The sequence below is a fragment of the Physella acuta genome, unplaced genomic scaffold (genome assembly GCF_028476545.2).
Source record: "Physella acuta isolate Inbredline_101_S28 unplaced genomic scaffold, ASM2847654v3 ptg000694l, whole genome shotgun sequence".
Taxonomy (NCBI): Eukaryota; Metazoa; Mollusca; class Gastropoda; family Physidae; genus Physella; species Physella acuta.
Window position 1 is genome coordinate 286,842 of NW_026732213.1, and position 17,097 is coordinate 303,938.

The 17,097-nt window shown below is 39.6% G+C and overlaps 2 protein-coding genes across 2 annotated transcripts in view; both read right to left on the reverse strand.

Annotated features, from left to right (window-relative positions):
- LOC131949410 (transient receptor potential cation channel subfamily A member 1) overlaps positions 1-3,339 on the reverse strand; it is a 36,402-nt gene extending 33,063 nt beyond the window's left edge. The window contains exon 1 of the mRNA XM_059311297.1: positions 3,224-3,339. Within this exon, the coding sequence (XP_059167280.1) occupies positions 3,224-3,339 (116 nt within the window). The remainder of the gene's footprint in view (positions 1-3,223) is intronic.
- An 84-nt stretch (positions 3,340-3,423) lies between these two features.
- On the reverse strand, positions 3,424-14,966 carry LOC131949411 (ankyrin-1). The gene is made up of 7 exons (XM_059311298.1): positions 14,829-14,966; positions 12,481-12,646; positions 11,564-11,739; positions 8,960-9,067; positions 7,503-7,611; positions 7,115-7,206; positions 3,424-3,480 (listed from the first exon to the last, which is right to left on the reverse strand). The coding sequence occupies exons 1-7, from the start codon at positions 14,964-14,966 to the stop codon at positions 3,424-3,426; spliced, it is 846 nt and encodes a 281-aa protein (XP_059167281.1).
- Positions 14,967-17,097: the final 2,131 nt, after the last annotated feature.

Genomic DNA, 17,097 nt, shown 5'->3' on the forward strand with positions numbered 1-17,097 from the left:
GTAGAGCGGTGTTCTACCAACCTAAACAACAAAGATCTCACCTGTAGAGAGGTGTTGTCCCAACCTAAGCAACAAATATCTCACCTGTAGAGAGGTGTTGTCCCAACCTAAGCAACAAATATCTCACCTGTAGAGAGGTGTACTGCCAACCTAAGCAACAAATATCTCACCTGTAGAGAGGTGTTGTCCCAACCTAAACAACAAATATCTCACCTGTAGAGAGGTGTTCTGCCAACCTAAACAACAAAGATCCCACCTGTAGAGAGGTGTTGTCCCAACCTAAGCAACAAAGATCTCACCTGTAGAGAGGTGTTCTGCCAACCTAAACAACAAATATCTCACCTGTAGAGAGGTGTTCTGCCAACCTAAACAACAAAGATCCCACCTGTAGAGAGGTGTTGTCCCAACCTAAGCAACAAATATCTCACCTGTACAAAGGTGTTCTCCCAACCTAAACAACAAAGATCTCACCTGTAGAGAAGTGTTCTCCCAACCTAAGCAACAAATATCTCACCTGTAGAGAGGTGTACTGCCAACCTAAACAACAAAGATCTCACCTGTACAAAGGTGTTCTCCCAACCTAAACAACAAAGATCTCACCTGTAGCGAGGTGTACTGCCAACCTAAACAACAAATATCTCACCTGTACAAAGGTGTTCTGCCAACATAAACATCAAAGATCTCACCTGTACAAAGGTGTTCTGCCAACTTAAACAACAAAGATCTCACCTGTAGAGAGGTGTTGTCCCAACCTAAACAACAAAGATCTCACCTGTAGAGAGGTGTTCTGCCAACCTAAACAACAAATATCTCACCTGTACAAAGGTGTTCTCCCAACTTAAACAACAAAGATCTCACCTGTAGAGAGGTGTACTGCCAACCTAAACAACAAATATCTCATCTGTACAAAGGTGTTCTCCCAACCTAAGCAACAAAGATCTCACCTGTAGAGAGGTGTACTGCCAACCTAAACAACAAAGATCTCACCTGTAGAGAGGTGTTGTCCCAACCTAAGCAACAAAGATCTCACCTGTAGAGAGGTGTTCTGCCAACCTAAACAACAAAGATCCCACCTGTAGAGAGGTGTTGTCCCAACCTAAGCAACAAATATCTCACCTGTACAAAGGTGTTCTCCCAACCTAAACAACAAAGATCTCACCTGTAGAGAAGTGTTCTCCCAACCTAAGCAACAAATATCTCACCTGTAGAGAGGTGTACTGCCAACCTAAACAACAAAGATCTCACCTGTACAAAGGTGTTCTCCCAACCTAAACAACAAAGATCTCACCTGTAGAGAGGTGTACTGCCAACCTAAACAACAAATATCTCACCTGTACAAAGGTGTTCTGCCAACATAAACATCAAAGATCTCACCTGTACAAAGGTGTTCTGCCAACTTAAACAACAAAGATCTCACCTGTAGAGAGGTGTTGTCCCAACCTAAACAACAAAGATCTCACCTGTAGAGAGGTGTTCTGCCAACCTAAACAACAAATATCTCACCTGTACAAAGGTGTTCTCCCAACTTAAACAACAAATATCTCATCTGTACAAAGGTGTTCTCCCAACCTAAGCAACAAAGATCTCACCTGTAGAGAGGTGTACTGCCAACCTAAACAACAAAGATCCCACCTGTAGAGAGGTGTTGTCCCAACCTAAGCAACAAATATCTCACCTATACAAAGGTGTTCTCCCAACCTAAACAACAAATATCTCACCTGTACAAAGGTGTTCTGCCAACCTAAACAACAAATATCTCACCTGTAGAGAGGTGTTCTTCCAACCTAAGCAACAAAGATCTCACCTGTAGAGAAGTGTTCTCCCAACCTAAACAACAAATATCTCACCTGTAGAGAGGTGTTCTGCCAACCTAAACAACAAAGATCTCACCTGTACAAAGGTGTTCTGCCAACCTAAACAACAAATATCTCACCTGTAGAGAGGTGTTGTCCCAACCTAAGCAACAAATATCTCACCTGTGCAAAGGTGTTCTCCCAACCTAAACAACAAAGATCTCACCTGTAGAGAAGTGTTCTCCCAACCTAAGCAACAAATATCTCACCTGTAGAGAGGTGTACTGCCAACCTAAACAACAAAGATCTCACCTGTAGAGAGGTGTTGTCCCAACCTAAACAACAAAGATCTCACCAGTAGAGAGGTGTTCTGCCAACCTAAGCAACAAATATCTCACCTGTAGAGAGGTGTTGTCCCAACCTAAACAACAATTATCTCACCTGTAGAGAGGTGTTCTGCCAACCTAAGCAACAAATATCTCACCTGTAGAGAGGTGTTGTCCCAACCTAAACAACAATTATCTCACCTGTAGAGAGGTGTTCTGCCAACCTAAACAACAAAGATCTCACCTGTACAAAGGTGTTCTGCCAACCTAAGCAACAAATATCTCACCTGTAGAGAGGTGTTGTCCCAACCTAAACAACAAAGATCTCACCTGTAGAGAGGTGTTCTTCCAACCTAAGCAACAAATATCTCACCTGTAGAGAGGTGTTCTCCCAACCTAAGCAACAAATATCTCACCTGTAGAGAGGTGTTGTCCCAACCTAAGCAACAAAGATCTCACCTGTAGAGAGGTGTTCTTCCAACCTAAGCAACAAATATCTCACCTGTAGAGAGGTGTTGTCCCAACCTAAGCAACAAAGATCTCACCTGTACAAAGGTGTTCTGCCAACATAAGCAACAAATATCTCACCTGTAGAGAGATGTTGTCCCAACCTAAGCAACAAATATCTCACCTGTACAAAGGTGTTCTGCCAACATAAACATCAAAGATCTCACCTGTACAAAGGTGTTCTACCAACCTAAACAACAAATATCTCACCTGTAGAGAGGTGTTCTCCCAACCTAAGCAACAAAGATCTCACCTGTAGAGAAGTGTTCTCCCAACCTAAACAACAAAGATCTCACCTGTAGAGAGGTGTTCTGCCAACCTAAACAACAAAGATCTCACCTGTAGAGAGGTGTTCTCCCAACCTAAGCAACAAAGATCTCACCTGTACAAAGGTGTTCTGCCAACCTAAACAACAAATATCTCACCTGTTGAGCGGTGTTCTACCAACCTAAACAACAAAGATCTCACCTGTTGAGCGGTGTTCTACCAACCTAAACAACAAAGATCTCACCTGTAGAGAGGTGTACTGCCAACCTAAACAACAAAGATCTCACCTGTTGAGCGGTGTTCTACCAACCTAAACAACAAAGATCTCACCTGTAGAGCGGTGTTCTCCCAACCTTGTCTTTGATCTCGGGGTCCGCGTGATAGGACAGCAGGAGCGTGGCTAGCTGGCTGTAGCCGTCCACAGCACAGATGTGGAGTGGGGTCATCAAGTACACCTGGAGAGAGGCAACTAATCTAAGCCATCTGTTGCAGCAATCAGCGATAAGAAAGCAATCAGTCATCAGCTTGTGTCAACTTACGTTCTGTGTGTTGGGATTGGCTCCCCACTGTAGCAGTTCTAGTGAGGCCTGTTGGATCAATTACATTCCATTTCAACAGAGCTTTCTTTTTAATTGTGTTGTACAATGGTTTAACTAATGGTTTAATTCGTACCACACACAGGGCTAATGGTTTAACTTGTACAACACGCAGGGCTAATGGTTTAACTTGTACAGCACACACATGGCTAATGGTTTAACTTGTACAACAGCATAGGGCTAATCAGAGCCAGCGTTAGGGGGTGGCGAACGGGGCGGTCGCCATAGGCCCCGCGCTTGAAGGGGCCCCGCGCTTCAGCACTGTCATTGTTATCTGAATTAGTTCGTAAACTTAAAAAAGAATGTTGCTGAACTCAATTGGGAAAAACTAAATGGTCGAATGCCGACGTTGTTGATTGTTATATCTGAGGCCACGGTTGATAATGGTGAGTCCCACCTGAACTGGGACAGGCCGTAATTCGATACAAAAATAGTGTCACACCTACCCTTTGTGTAGGGTACGGTCGCCTGGCATTTGACCTGAGCTGACTGGAGATGGCGGTCGAGAATTAGCCCATGACGTAAAGAGATACCCTATTGTATGCGGACCGATGAAGACGTCCTTTGAGTGAGCAGACGGCAGAGTCGGCGTTTGGGGGTGGCGAACGGGGCGGCCGCCCCAGGCCCCGCGCTTGGAGGGGCCCCGCGCTTCAGCATCGTCACAGTTATCTGAATTAGTTCGTAAACTTAAATAATTGTTGCTGAATTCACGTGAAAAACTAAATGGTCGAATGCCGACGTTGTTGATTGTTGTAACTGAGGCCCTGGTTGATGTTAGTGAGTTATCACCCACCTAAACTGGGACAGGCCGTAAATTATAGTGTCACACACCTCCCTGTGTGAAGGGTACGGTCACCTCGCATTTGACCTGAGGTGATGGAGATGGGTGGACTCGAATTAGCGCCCGACCTGACCAGGGAGGAAAATTTGGAAACCCCGTAATCAGATACCTTATTGTATGCGGGCCGATGAAGATTTGTAGTGAACAGACGGGATGCCTGTAGTACACAGTTAGTGAACGCTAGTCCCGACTTTCTTGTTGTAGATAGGTGTCGTATATGTAGGCCTACTTGTCTTGGTATAACAAAATTAACATTCACTGGCGGGCATAGGGGCGGGGGGGGGGGGGGGGGGGAATCCAACAGGGTGATTTATTATTTATTTTTTGGAAGAAAGTAAAAGTGTTGTTATGTTGTGTCATCTTAAAGATTCATGTGTTCCCAAACATAATTATTAATTTACCGAATTCATTCAAATTGTTATATACAATAGTTTCCAATGGTGCTGAGACAATATAGTCATCGAATTGTCCGCGTCGCACAACTTTTATGTAGGAATGGGCATCGTTGAGGGGCAGTGATATGGTAGTCATTAATAAACGCACATTTTTTTTATTGTAGGATATCCTTTACAATAGTTTGGAGCATAATGATGATTGGTTTAAAATATTGTATGGATTCTAAACAAATTTTGAAGTCCATACTGTTTTGATACCTCGGGCCGAGTTTGCTTTATTGTAAAGTTGTCCTGATTTCTCACACGTCTAAAATACCGGCATTCACGGCAGCCCGAACATGCCGTCGGGAAACTCATAAATAAGGTGTAGCTGGCTGTCACGTCGTTTTCTCCCTAATTATAGTCACGAACCTTCTCTTGTGAGACCTCGATCATGACCGGTAATGTAATACTTGTACGCTCTACAAACACAAACCTTCTTCGGTCAGAGATCCAGTAGCCACCCACCCCAAAGCTCCACCCTACACTGAGCGTCAGTGATTACGTTTGAGAATGATTTCTTTTGGATATCCATAAACATAGAGTGGGTTTTCACGATTCGTAACAATTGTTAATTCACGATTCGAGCTAAGTCCAAAAGCTATATTTTTCTATTTGTTTTAACTTTTAATTAATTACTCTTGTTTTGTTGATATTAAAATGTGTCTAAAATTCTGCGCTTACTAAGTTACTAGCGGTACAGTCTTTTTTTTTTTAAATACACCTAAAACGCTTGACTTTTATATTAACTATTGGTCATCAACAAACAATTTTAACAACTTTATTGTCCTAAGTTTTTGGCATGCCATTGAATTTCCTGGAGATTTTTTGGTATGGATTACATAACTGTCAAAAGTGATTTAATATCTTAGCAAGAAAAAAACAACTAAGAACATTGGGTAAAACGCGGGAGAGGTAAACATCTGTTTTTATAGTGAGAAGTTAAGCATTAGCTTATAAACTCCAAAACATTTATCTGTTATTATGTGTGCATGTATAATATATATATATATATATATATATATATATATATATATATATATATATATATATATATATATATATATATATATATATATATATATATGTATAGGCTATTTATATAATGGAAAAAAACAGGCCCCGCGCGGATGGTTAGCACTAGGCCCCGCGTGTTCCTAACGCCGGCTCTGGCAGACGGGATGTCTATAGTAGACAGTTAGTAACCTGATGAACTCTAGTCCTGACTTTCTTGTTGTAGATGTCGTATTAAATGTCGTATATGTACAGTGCTTCTTCCAGACTTTTTTCTCCGGGGGCGAGGGGCACTTGAAATTTTCGGGGGGGGGGGGGGCGGTAGACTTTCTTCGGGGGGGGGGGGGGTGCGGACACTGTTAAAAGTATATATTTTCTCTATAAATTATATAAATTTCATTTCGTTTTTAGGGTGGGGGGGGGCTACTCTATATGTAGGCCTACTTGTCTTGGTATAACAAAATTAACATTCAGTTGCGTGCAGAGGGGTGGGAGGAGGGCGACGAGGAGGGGGGGGGGGTCTTAGGATCTATATCAGGCGGCATTAAACAGAGTGATTTATTATTATTTTTTGGAAGAAAGTTAAAACTGTTGTTATGTTGTGTCACCTTAAGGATTCACCCGTTCAATAATTAAGACAATAATGTTTTTGGTTTTAAAATATTGTATGAATTCTAAACAAATTTTGAAGTCTATACAGGCCGAGTTCGCTGTATTGTAAACCTTATTTTCCTAATTATTCGGCACGTGATTAAATTTTCTTAAGTGATTTGGTATGAATTACATAACTGTTAAAAGTGATTTAATATCTTAGCAAAGGAAAAAAAAAAACTACGAACATTGGGTTAATACATGGAAGAGATAAAAATCTGTTATTATAGTGGAAAGTTTGACATTAGCTTATAAACTCCAAAACATTTGTGTTATTATGTGTACATTACATTATATAGGCCTTTATACATATATATATATATATATATATATATATATATATATATATATATATATATATATATATATATATATAATGGTAAGGCCCCGCGCGGATGGTTGGCCCTAGGCCCCGCGTATTCCTAACGCCGGCTCTGGGGCTAATGGTTTAACTTATACCACATACACAAAGGGCTAATTTTACTTTAATAACACACACAGGGCTAATGGTTTAACTCAGGGTTAATGATTTAATGACAAATTTTAATTATAATCACTGATAATTTTAAAAGAACACTTAATTATCTGGTTGAGTAAGCCTTGTTAGGTTAATTTTTTAGAATTGCGTTCTAAAATGTTGATACAATAAAGAATGGGCTGAAGCAGATGCCAAGGAATGAATGACCTGATATTGGTTCTCTGAGACAGCGTAATGTAGACATCCCATCCATTCATCGTCTACATCAGTCAGGGCGCTCACCTCTCCTGATTCGGTGTCTAAACAAACATTAGATCAACTCTCTTAGACTCGATTTACAGATAAGGATTTTAATGTCATCAAATCTCATAAACTCATGAGGTCTACATTCTATAGACACGCGCACATACATATGTATCTCACCACACACGCACGCACACATACACTCGCCCGCATATATATATATATATATATATATATATATATATATATATATATATATATATATATATATATATATATATATATATATATATATATATATATATATATATTGATAAGGAAAGACTAGTATGACTAGTATGTGAAAAGATACCAGCAAGAAACAGTGTGTGCATGACATTGATGTGGCCCTGCTTGCAGCCAATCATAAATGGAGTCGCCATGCGCGTACATCGAGCCTTGATGTCAGCACCACGCTGGAGCTGTAGAGGGTGAGTGAACACATAATTCAAGGCATGCTTTTTACGACAACCTCCACCCCTAGGGTGAGTGAATACATAATTCAAGGCATGCTTTTTACGACAACCTCCACCCCTACCCATCGTTACTTATAGTCACATATCGTACACCCCCCCCCCCCCCCACCTTCACCTTAATTTATGTCAAACTTCAGAATATACCCGCGCAATTGTAATTTTATATTTTTAGAACAGCATTTTTTTAAAGCATTAAACAATGTGTGTATTAAGCAGATTTTATATTAAAATGTTGCAGAATGTTTTATAATCTAAAGATTACTTAATCGCTGCTAAAATTCATTTTGAATAAAAAAAATTAAAATACAATTTAATGTTACACTTTCTAAGATTGATTATCTGCTAGCCTGTCTCGTATTATCTGCTAGCCTACTATGTATTATCTGCTAGCCTACTATATATTATCTGCTAGTAGCCTGTCATGTATTATCTGCTAGCCTACTATGTATTATCTGCTAGCCTACTATATATTATCTGCTAGTAGCCTGTCATGTATTATCTGCTAGCCTACTATATATTATCTGCTAGTAGCCTGTCATGTATTATCTGCTAGCCTACTATATAGTATCTGCTAGTAGCCTGTCGTGTATTATCTGCTAGCCTACTATATATTATCTGCTAGTAGCCTGTCATGTATTATCTGCTAGCCGGTCATGTATTGTCTGCTAGCCTTTTAGGGGTGGCACACCCCCCACCCACCCAAAAAAAAAAAAAAAAAAAAAACTCACGGCTATCCCCTTACTCACCCCAAAAAACCTAAGGCTACCCCCCCCCCCTTTCACATATTTATGCAAAATAAATGCTTCCACCAGTGTGTATGAATAAAGTATTTGACAAACTTGTGTATGAATAAAGTATGTGACAAACTTGTGTATGAATAAAGTATGTGACAAAATTGTGTATGAATAAAGTATGTGACAAACATGTGTATGAATAAAGTATGTGACAAATTTGTGTATGAATAAAGTATGTGACAAACTTGTGTATGAATAAAGTATGTGACAAATTTGTGTATGAATAAAGTATGTGACAAACTTGTGTATGAATAAAGTATGTGACAAAATTGTGTATGAATAAAGTATGTGACAAACATGTGTATGAATAAAGTATGTGACAAATTTGTGTATGAATAAAGTATGTGACAAACATGTGTATGAATAAAGTATGTGACAAACATGTGTATGAATAAAGTATGTGACAAATTTGTGTATGAATAAAGTATGTGACAAACTTGTGTATGAATAAAGTATGTGACAAACTTGTGTATGAGTAAAATATTAGAAAACACATTCACCAGCCATCGGCACATCGCGTCATTTCCGTACTGGGCGGCGTAGTGTAAAGGTGTGTTTCCTAGCTGACCTCGTGAGTCGACTGGTGGCTTGCATTTTTTGTACACAAGCTGTTCAAAGAACTCAATTCTATGAGCAAATTGTCAACTCGATTCTATGAGCAAATTGTCAAATAACTCAATTCTACGAGCAAATAGTCAAATAACTCGATTCTATGAGCAAATTGTCAAATAACTTAATTCTACGGGCAAATTGTCAAAGAACTCAATTCTACGAGCAAATAGTCAAATAACTCGATTCTATGAGCAAATTGTCAAATAACTTAATTCTACGGGCAAATTGTCAAATAACTCAATTCTACGAGCTAATATGATGAGTTTAAATGCATCGATTTTTAAAGTCAACACACGTCTGGGGATTGGGTTGTTAGAGCAACATTGACACGTTATCTCTTTTAAATATTCGATCAACACGTTACTTGATTTATGATCTACTTACCTCGGCAACCAAATGACTTATGACCTACTTACCTCGGCAACTGAATGATTTATGATCTACTTACCTCGGCAACCAAATGATTTATGATCTATGATCTACTTACCTCGGCAACCGAATGATTTATGATCTACTTACCTCGGCAACCGAATGATTTATGATCTACTTACCTCGGCAACCAAATAATTTATGACCTACTAACCTCGGCAACCGAATGATTTATGGCCTACTAACCTCGGCAACCGAATGATTTATGACCTACTAACCTCGGCAACCGAACGATTTATGGTCTACTAACCTCGGCAACCGAATGATTTATGACCTACTAACCTCGGCAACCGAATGATTTATGATCTATGATCTACTTACCTAAACAACCGAATGACTTATGATCTACTTACCTCGGCAACCGAATGATTTATGATCTACTTACCTCGGCAACCGAATGATTTATGATCTACTTACCTCGGCAACCGAATGATTTATGATCTACTTACCTCGGCAACCGAATGATTTATGATATACTTACCTCGGCAACCGAATGATTTATGATCTATGATCTACTTACCTCGGCAACCAAATGATTTATGACCTACTAACCTCGGCAACCGAATGATTTATGGCCTACTAACCTCGGCAACCGAATGATTTATGGCCTACTTACCCCGGCAACTGAATGATTTATGATCTACTTACCTCGGCAACTGAATGATTTATGACCTACTAACCTCGGCAACTGAATGATTTATGATCTACTTACCTCGGCAACCGAATGATTTATAATCTACTTACCTCGGCAACCGAATGATTTATGATCTATGATCTACTTACCTCGGCAACCAAATGATTTATGACCTACTAACCTCGGCAACCGAATGATTTATGGCCTACTAACCTCGGCAACCGAATGATTTATGACCTACTAACCTCGGCAACCGAATGATTTATGGTCTACTAACCTCGGCAACCGAATGATTTATGACCTACTAACCTCGGCAACCGAATGATTTATGGCCTACTAACCTCGGCAACCGAATGATTTATGACCTACTAACCTCGGCAACCGAATGATTTATGGCCTACTAACCTCGGCAACCGAATGATTTATGACCTACTAACCTCGGCAACCGAATGATTTATGGTCTACTAACCTCGGCAACCGAATGATTTATGACCTACTAACCTCGGCAACCGAATGATTTATGGTCTACTAACCTCGGCAACCGAATGATTTATGACCTACTAACCTCGGCAACCGAATGATTTATGACCTACTAACCTCGGCAACCGAATGATTTATGGCCTACTAACCTCGGCAACTGAATGATTTATGGCCTACTTACCTCGGCAACCGAATGATTTATGACCTACTAACCTCGGCAACCGAATGATTTATGGTCTACTAACCTCGGAAACTGAATGATTTATGGCCTACTTACCTCGGCAACCGAATGATTTATGACCTACTAACCTCGGCAACCGAATGATTTATGGCCTACTAACCTCGGCAACCGAATGATTTATGGCCTACTAACCTCGGCAACCGAATGATTTATGGCCTACTAACCTCGGCAACCGAATGATTTATGGCCTACTAACCTCGGCAACCGAATGATTTATGGCCTACTTACCTCGGCAACCGAATGATTTATGACCTACTAACCTCGGCAACTGAATGATTTATGGCCTACTTACCTCGGCAACCGAATGATTTATGGCCTACTAACCTCGGCAACCGAATGATTTATGGCCTACTAACCTCGGCAACCGAATGATTTATGGCCTACTTACCTCGGCAACCGAATGATTTATGGCCTACTAACCTCGGCAACTGAATGATTTATGGCCTACTAACCTCGGCAACCGAATGATTTATGGCCTACTTACCTCGGCAACCGAATGATTTATGGCCTACTAACCTCGGCAACTGAATGATTTATGGCCTACTAACCTCGGCAACCGAATGATTTATGGCCTACTTACCTCGGCAACCGAATGATTTATGGCCTACTTACCTCGGCAACCGAATGATTTATGGCCTACTTACCTCGGCAACCGAATGATTTATGGCCTACTTACCTCGGCAACCGAATGATTTATGGCCTACTTACCTCGGCAACCGCAACAGAACTGAAACGGGCGATGCTGTGTAAGGCATTCCCTTGGTCCTTCACATGAAAGAGGGGATCCACCCCATGTTTTAGAAAGACTTTAATGACGCCGATGCTGCTGAATCGACACGCCACTGCAAACGGCGTGTGTCGAACGCTTAAGAAAGCGTTAGGATCTAGGGGGGAGGGGGATTTAAATTTCAAACATTTTTACAGCCGGTAGCTTTTTAAAACCTTATATTATACATCACTACTACTGGTCGCTTTTTTAAAACCTTATACATCACTACAACTGGTAACATTTTAAAACCTTATACATCACTACAACTGGTAACATTTTAAAACCTTATACATCACTACAACTGGTAACTTTTTAAAACCTTATGCATCACTACAACTGGTAACTTTTTGAAACCTTATATAATATATATTACTGGTAACTTATTCCAATAATCCGACAACTGGCAACTTTAGTACGGCTTGACGAAACACGGGTTTGTAAATGTTGTTGTCTGGGTAGCTTTACACTAGAACACACGACCACACTCGTGCTTTTTTACTTCTCCTACACAGTCTATAAGGAGTATTGTAATCGTGCTTTTTAATTTCTCGTATACAGTTTATATGGAGTTTTCGCCGCTTTAAGCCTCCCTATTTTAACATATATGGAATATAACGGGTGCGTTATAATCGGGCAAAAAAATATAAATAGAGCTTTCGACAATTTAACATGTAAACTTATTGACATATCGAAACATTGACATGGTGGGCAAAATGACATTGTGGGCAGTGTCACATGTGAACTTATTGACATAGTGATACATTGACATATCGACACATTGACATATCGACACGGTGCACACGTTGACATGCTATGAGCTACCTTACAAGCAAATGTCAGTCTGACCACAACTTACTAGCGCCGTGCTTAAGAAGGATTGCTGTCATATCCGGCTTGTCGAATCTGGCCGCCATGTGTAGCACTCCGACACCAATGTCGTCTTGGATGTTAAGGAGCTCATCTGGTCTGCTGGAAGATTCGATCATCTCCGTAAGCTGCGCAGTAGTGCCTTCTCTTATTACCTTCACGATGCGAAAACAAATGGTATATGCAGAAATGATCATTTAATCAAACACTAATTAGCCTGAGCTTTAAGTAACTGAACAGGACAAATTATCTTACGACAAATGATCCCAAGGACAAATGATTTCACGGGCAGAATAGAATCGAGTAGGAAAACTAATTACGTACCAAAACGAACGCTTACAAAGTAGATAGAACGGAAAATTAGTATTTTATAAAGGACACATTGATTTATCTTTGAAAAGCTTATTAAGCATCTAATTATGTTACATTTTATGTCACAGTGCATTGAATGCAACCTACGTGAAAAGTTTGAAACAAATGGGTTCTGTCATATTTTTTGAGAAATCAGAAAAGGTATGAAGTTTCATTCATCTAACTGAAACGGTAGGCCTACTTATGTTATTAGAATTTTAGAATCGGAAAATAGAGTAAAGTAACACTTCCGGATTTCGAAGGTAACTCAAATGAGTAATCATAGTTTAAGATTTTATCTAATACATAAATCTCAATTCTGTATGTAATGGGTTTGTCGTGGATACTTCAATGGATTTAAGTGTTAGATTATCATAGTACTCAAGGTCTAAATTTATGAGTTAAAAAAATTAATACTGAAAGTGTTGGGAAATAATTTTCATTTTTCAAACTGATAGTAATAATTGTCGGCATGTTCATTAAACACAATTTCAAAAAAATATCATCTTTTACAAAAATTCTAATTATGTCTGAAAATTATTTATATTTAGTCCTTTAGCACTTACTTCCCTTTGATAAATTAGGAAAACACAATTACTTCCCTTTATAAAACATTGCATTAGTGGAAAAGAATTTACTTTTTATTACTTTGTTTTGGTGTTGGGAAAAAAATAATTACATAATTAGCGGGGATTGATCAAGTGCAAATGTTGTAGGTATTTTACGGATAAGCTTGGAGTATTATAATTGTTCATTTGGTTTAGTTTGGCACGTTTAAGTGAGTGGAAAAGACTATGAATAAGTTGGGGTACTATAGTCGTTTATTAAGCTGAAACAGGCGATTCTGCCCAGGGCTAGACTGTGAGCACTTTGCGTTTATGTTCGCGTTTGTGCTTTCTTTGTGTTTAGGTTGGGTTTGCGTTAGTGGTTGCGTTTTGATTTGGTTCGCTTTTGTTCTTTCTTTTTTCGTTTTCGTTTGTGTTTTTTCTTTGGGTTTGTGTTTGTATTTGTGTTTGTGGTTGGTTTTGCGTTTGGATTTGGTTTGTTTTCGTTTGCTTTTTTGTTTGTGTTTTTTCTTTGGGTTTGTGTTTGTGTTTGTGGTTGGTTTTGCGTTTGGATTTGGTTTGTTTTCGTTTGCTTTTTCGTTTGTTTTTTTCTTTGTGCTCGTATTGGTGTTTGTGGTTGTGGTTGGGTTTGTTGTTAGGTTTTTGTTTTCGTTTGCTTTTTTGTTTGTTTTTTCTTTGTGTTTGTATTGGTGTTTGTGGTTGTGGTTGGGTTTGTTGTTATGTTTTTGTTTTCGTTTGTATTTGTAATTGTATTAGCGTTATGTTTGCGTTTTGTTGTTTTGGTTTTGGTTGATTGTGGTTTGGGTGGGCAGTGCCGGGTTTATGATGATTACTAAACACACAGGTAATGGTCTTTAACAGAAAGGTTTTTCACAGAAGCCAGAGCAGGGCCTGACCGGGACGGCTAGTACTTATATATGAAATTCTGTCTAACTTAAATATTACTAACTCAAATATTACTCAAGCTATCGGGTTCTTACGGATATTTGGTAAATTACGACTTCCGGTTCAAAGAATGACAGAAATCGCTTCAAAGTTGACCGAACACTATAAATTTGATATAAAATTAGTTTGGATTAGAAATATGAAAGTTCGTCAACCTAACTGAAACGGCATTCAAGTTATCGTTTTTACATGCACATACAGAAGGGCAGATTTGCAAAATAATGTGTTGCTGGCTATAGAAGGTTGAAAAACGTCAAAAACTGTGTTGCTGGCTATAGAAGGTTGTAAAACGTCAAAAACTGTGTTGCTGGCTATAGATAGACGGTTGAAAAACGTCAAAAATTGTGTTGCTGGCTATAGAAGGTTGTAAAACGTCAACAATTGTCAAAATCTCAAAATTTTTCGCACCATTACAATACATCCTTTATTCTCTATTCTACCAGGAAGTAAAAATTACTAATAAAATATGTATTACCTGTAGAAGTTTCATCTTTTCTAAATATTCAGGTCGAGTCTGATAAATCCAGGCCATGTCACTCAAAGAGGAGTAATCTGGTCTGTGTCCCTCTAACGGTTTGATCGAATTAAGCTGGACTGTTCCACGCTTGCCCATGGTACTCTGCTCTACAAGCAAACCAGTGGGTTGTGATTGGTTGAATTTCTTATTTCATTTAGAATACCTACAACCTCCTTGTTAGCGTGGTGATCTAACATTAGCACTACTGGTGGTGATCTAACATTAGCTCTACTGGTGATGATCTAACATTAGCACTACTGGTGGGGATCTAATATTAGCACTACTGGTGGTGATCTAACATTAGCACTACTGGTGGTGATCTAACATTAGCACTACTCGTGGTGATCTAACATTAGCACTACTGGTGGTGATCTAACATTAGCACTACTGGTGGTGATCTAACATTAGCACTACTCGTGGTGATCTAACATTAGCACTACTGGTGGTGATCTAACATTAGCACTACTGGTGGTGATCTATTAATAGCACTACTGGTGGTGATCTAACATTAGCACTACTGGTGGTGATCTAACATTAGCACTACTGATGGTGATCTAACATTAGCACTACACTGGTGGTGATCTAACATTAGCACTACTGGTAGTGATCTAACAGCACTACTGGTGGTGATCTAACATTAGCACTACTGCTGGTGATCTAACAGCACTACTGGTGGTGATCTAACATTAGCACTACTTGTGGTGATCTAACATTAGCACTACTGGTGGTGATCTAACGAACTACTGGTGGTGATCTAACATTAGCACTACTGGTGGTGATCTAACATTAGCACTACTGGTGGTGATCTAACATTAGCACTACTGATGGTGATCTAAAATTTAGCACTACTGGTGGTGATCTAATATTAGCACTACTGGTGGTGATCTAACATTAGCACTACTGGTGGTGATCTAACATTAGCACTACTGGTGGTGATCTAACATTAGCACTGCTGGTGGTGATCTAACAGCACTACTGGTGGTGATCTAACATTAGCACTACTGGTGGTGATCTAACAGCACTACTGGTGGTGATCTAACATTAGCACTATTGTAGGTGATCTAACATTAGCAATACTGGTGGTGATCTAACATTAGCACTACGGGTGATGATCTAACATTAGCACTATTGTAGGTGATCTAACATTAGCACTACAGGTGGTGATCTAACATTAGCACTACTGGTGGTGATCTAACAGCACTACTGGTGGTGATCTAACATTAGCACTACTGGTGGTGATCTAACAGCACTACTGGTGGTGATCTAACAGCACTACTGGTGGTGATCTAACATTAGCACTACTGATGGTGATCTAACATTAGCACTACTGGTGGTGATCTAACATTAGCACTACTTCTGGTGAACTAACATTAGCACTATTGTAGGTGATCTAACATTAGCACTACTGGTGGTGATCTAACATTAGCACTACTGGTGGTGATCTAACATAAGCACTACTGATGGTGATCTAACATTAGCACTACTGGTGGTGATCTAACATTAGCACTACTTGTGGTGATCTAACATTAGCACTACTGGTGGTGATCTAACATTAGCACTAAGGGTGGTGATCTAACATTAGCACTACTGGTGGTGATCTAACATTAGCACTACTGGTGGTGATCTAACATTAGCACTACTCGTGGTGATCTAACATTAGCACTACTGGTGGTGATCTAACAGCACTACTGGTGGTGATCCAACATTAGCACTACTGGTGGTGATCTAACATTAGCACTACTGGTGGTGATCTAAAATTAGCACTACTGGTGGTGATCTAACATTAGCAATACTGGTGGTGATCTAACAGCACTACTGTTGGTGATCTAACAGCACCACTGGTGGTGATCTAACATTAGCACCACTGGTGGTGATCTAACATTAGCACTACTGGTGGTGATCTAACAGCACTACAGGTGGTGATCTAACATTAGCACTACTGGTGGTGATCTAACATTAGCACTATTGTAGGTGATCTAACATTAGTACTATTGGTGGTGATCTAACATTAGCACTACTGGTGGTGATCTAACATTAGCACTACTGATGGTGATCTAACATTAGCACTACTGATGGTGATCTAACATTAGCACTACACTGGTGGTGATCTAACATTAGCACTACTGGTAGTGATCTAACATTAGCACTACTGGTGGTGATCTAACATTAGCACTATTGTAGGTGATCTAACATTAGTACTATTGGTGGTGATCTAACATTAGCACTA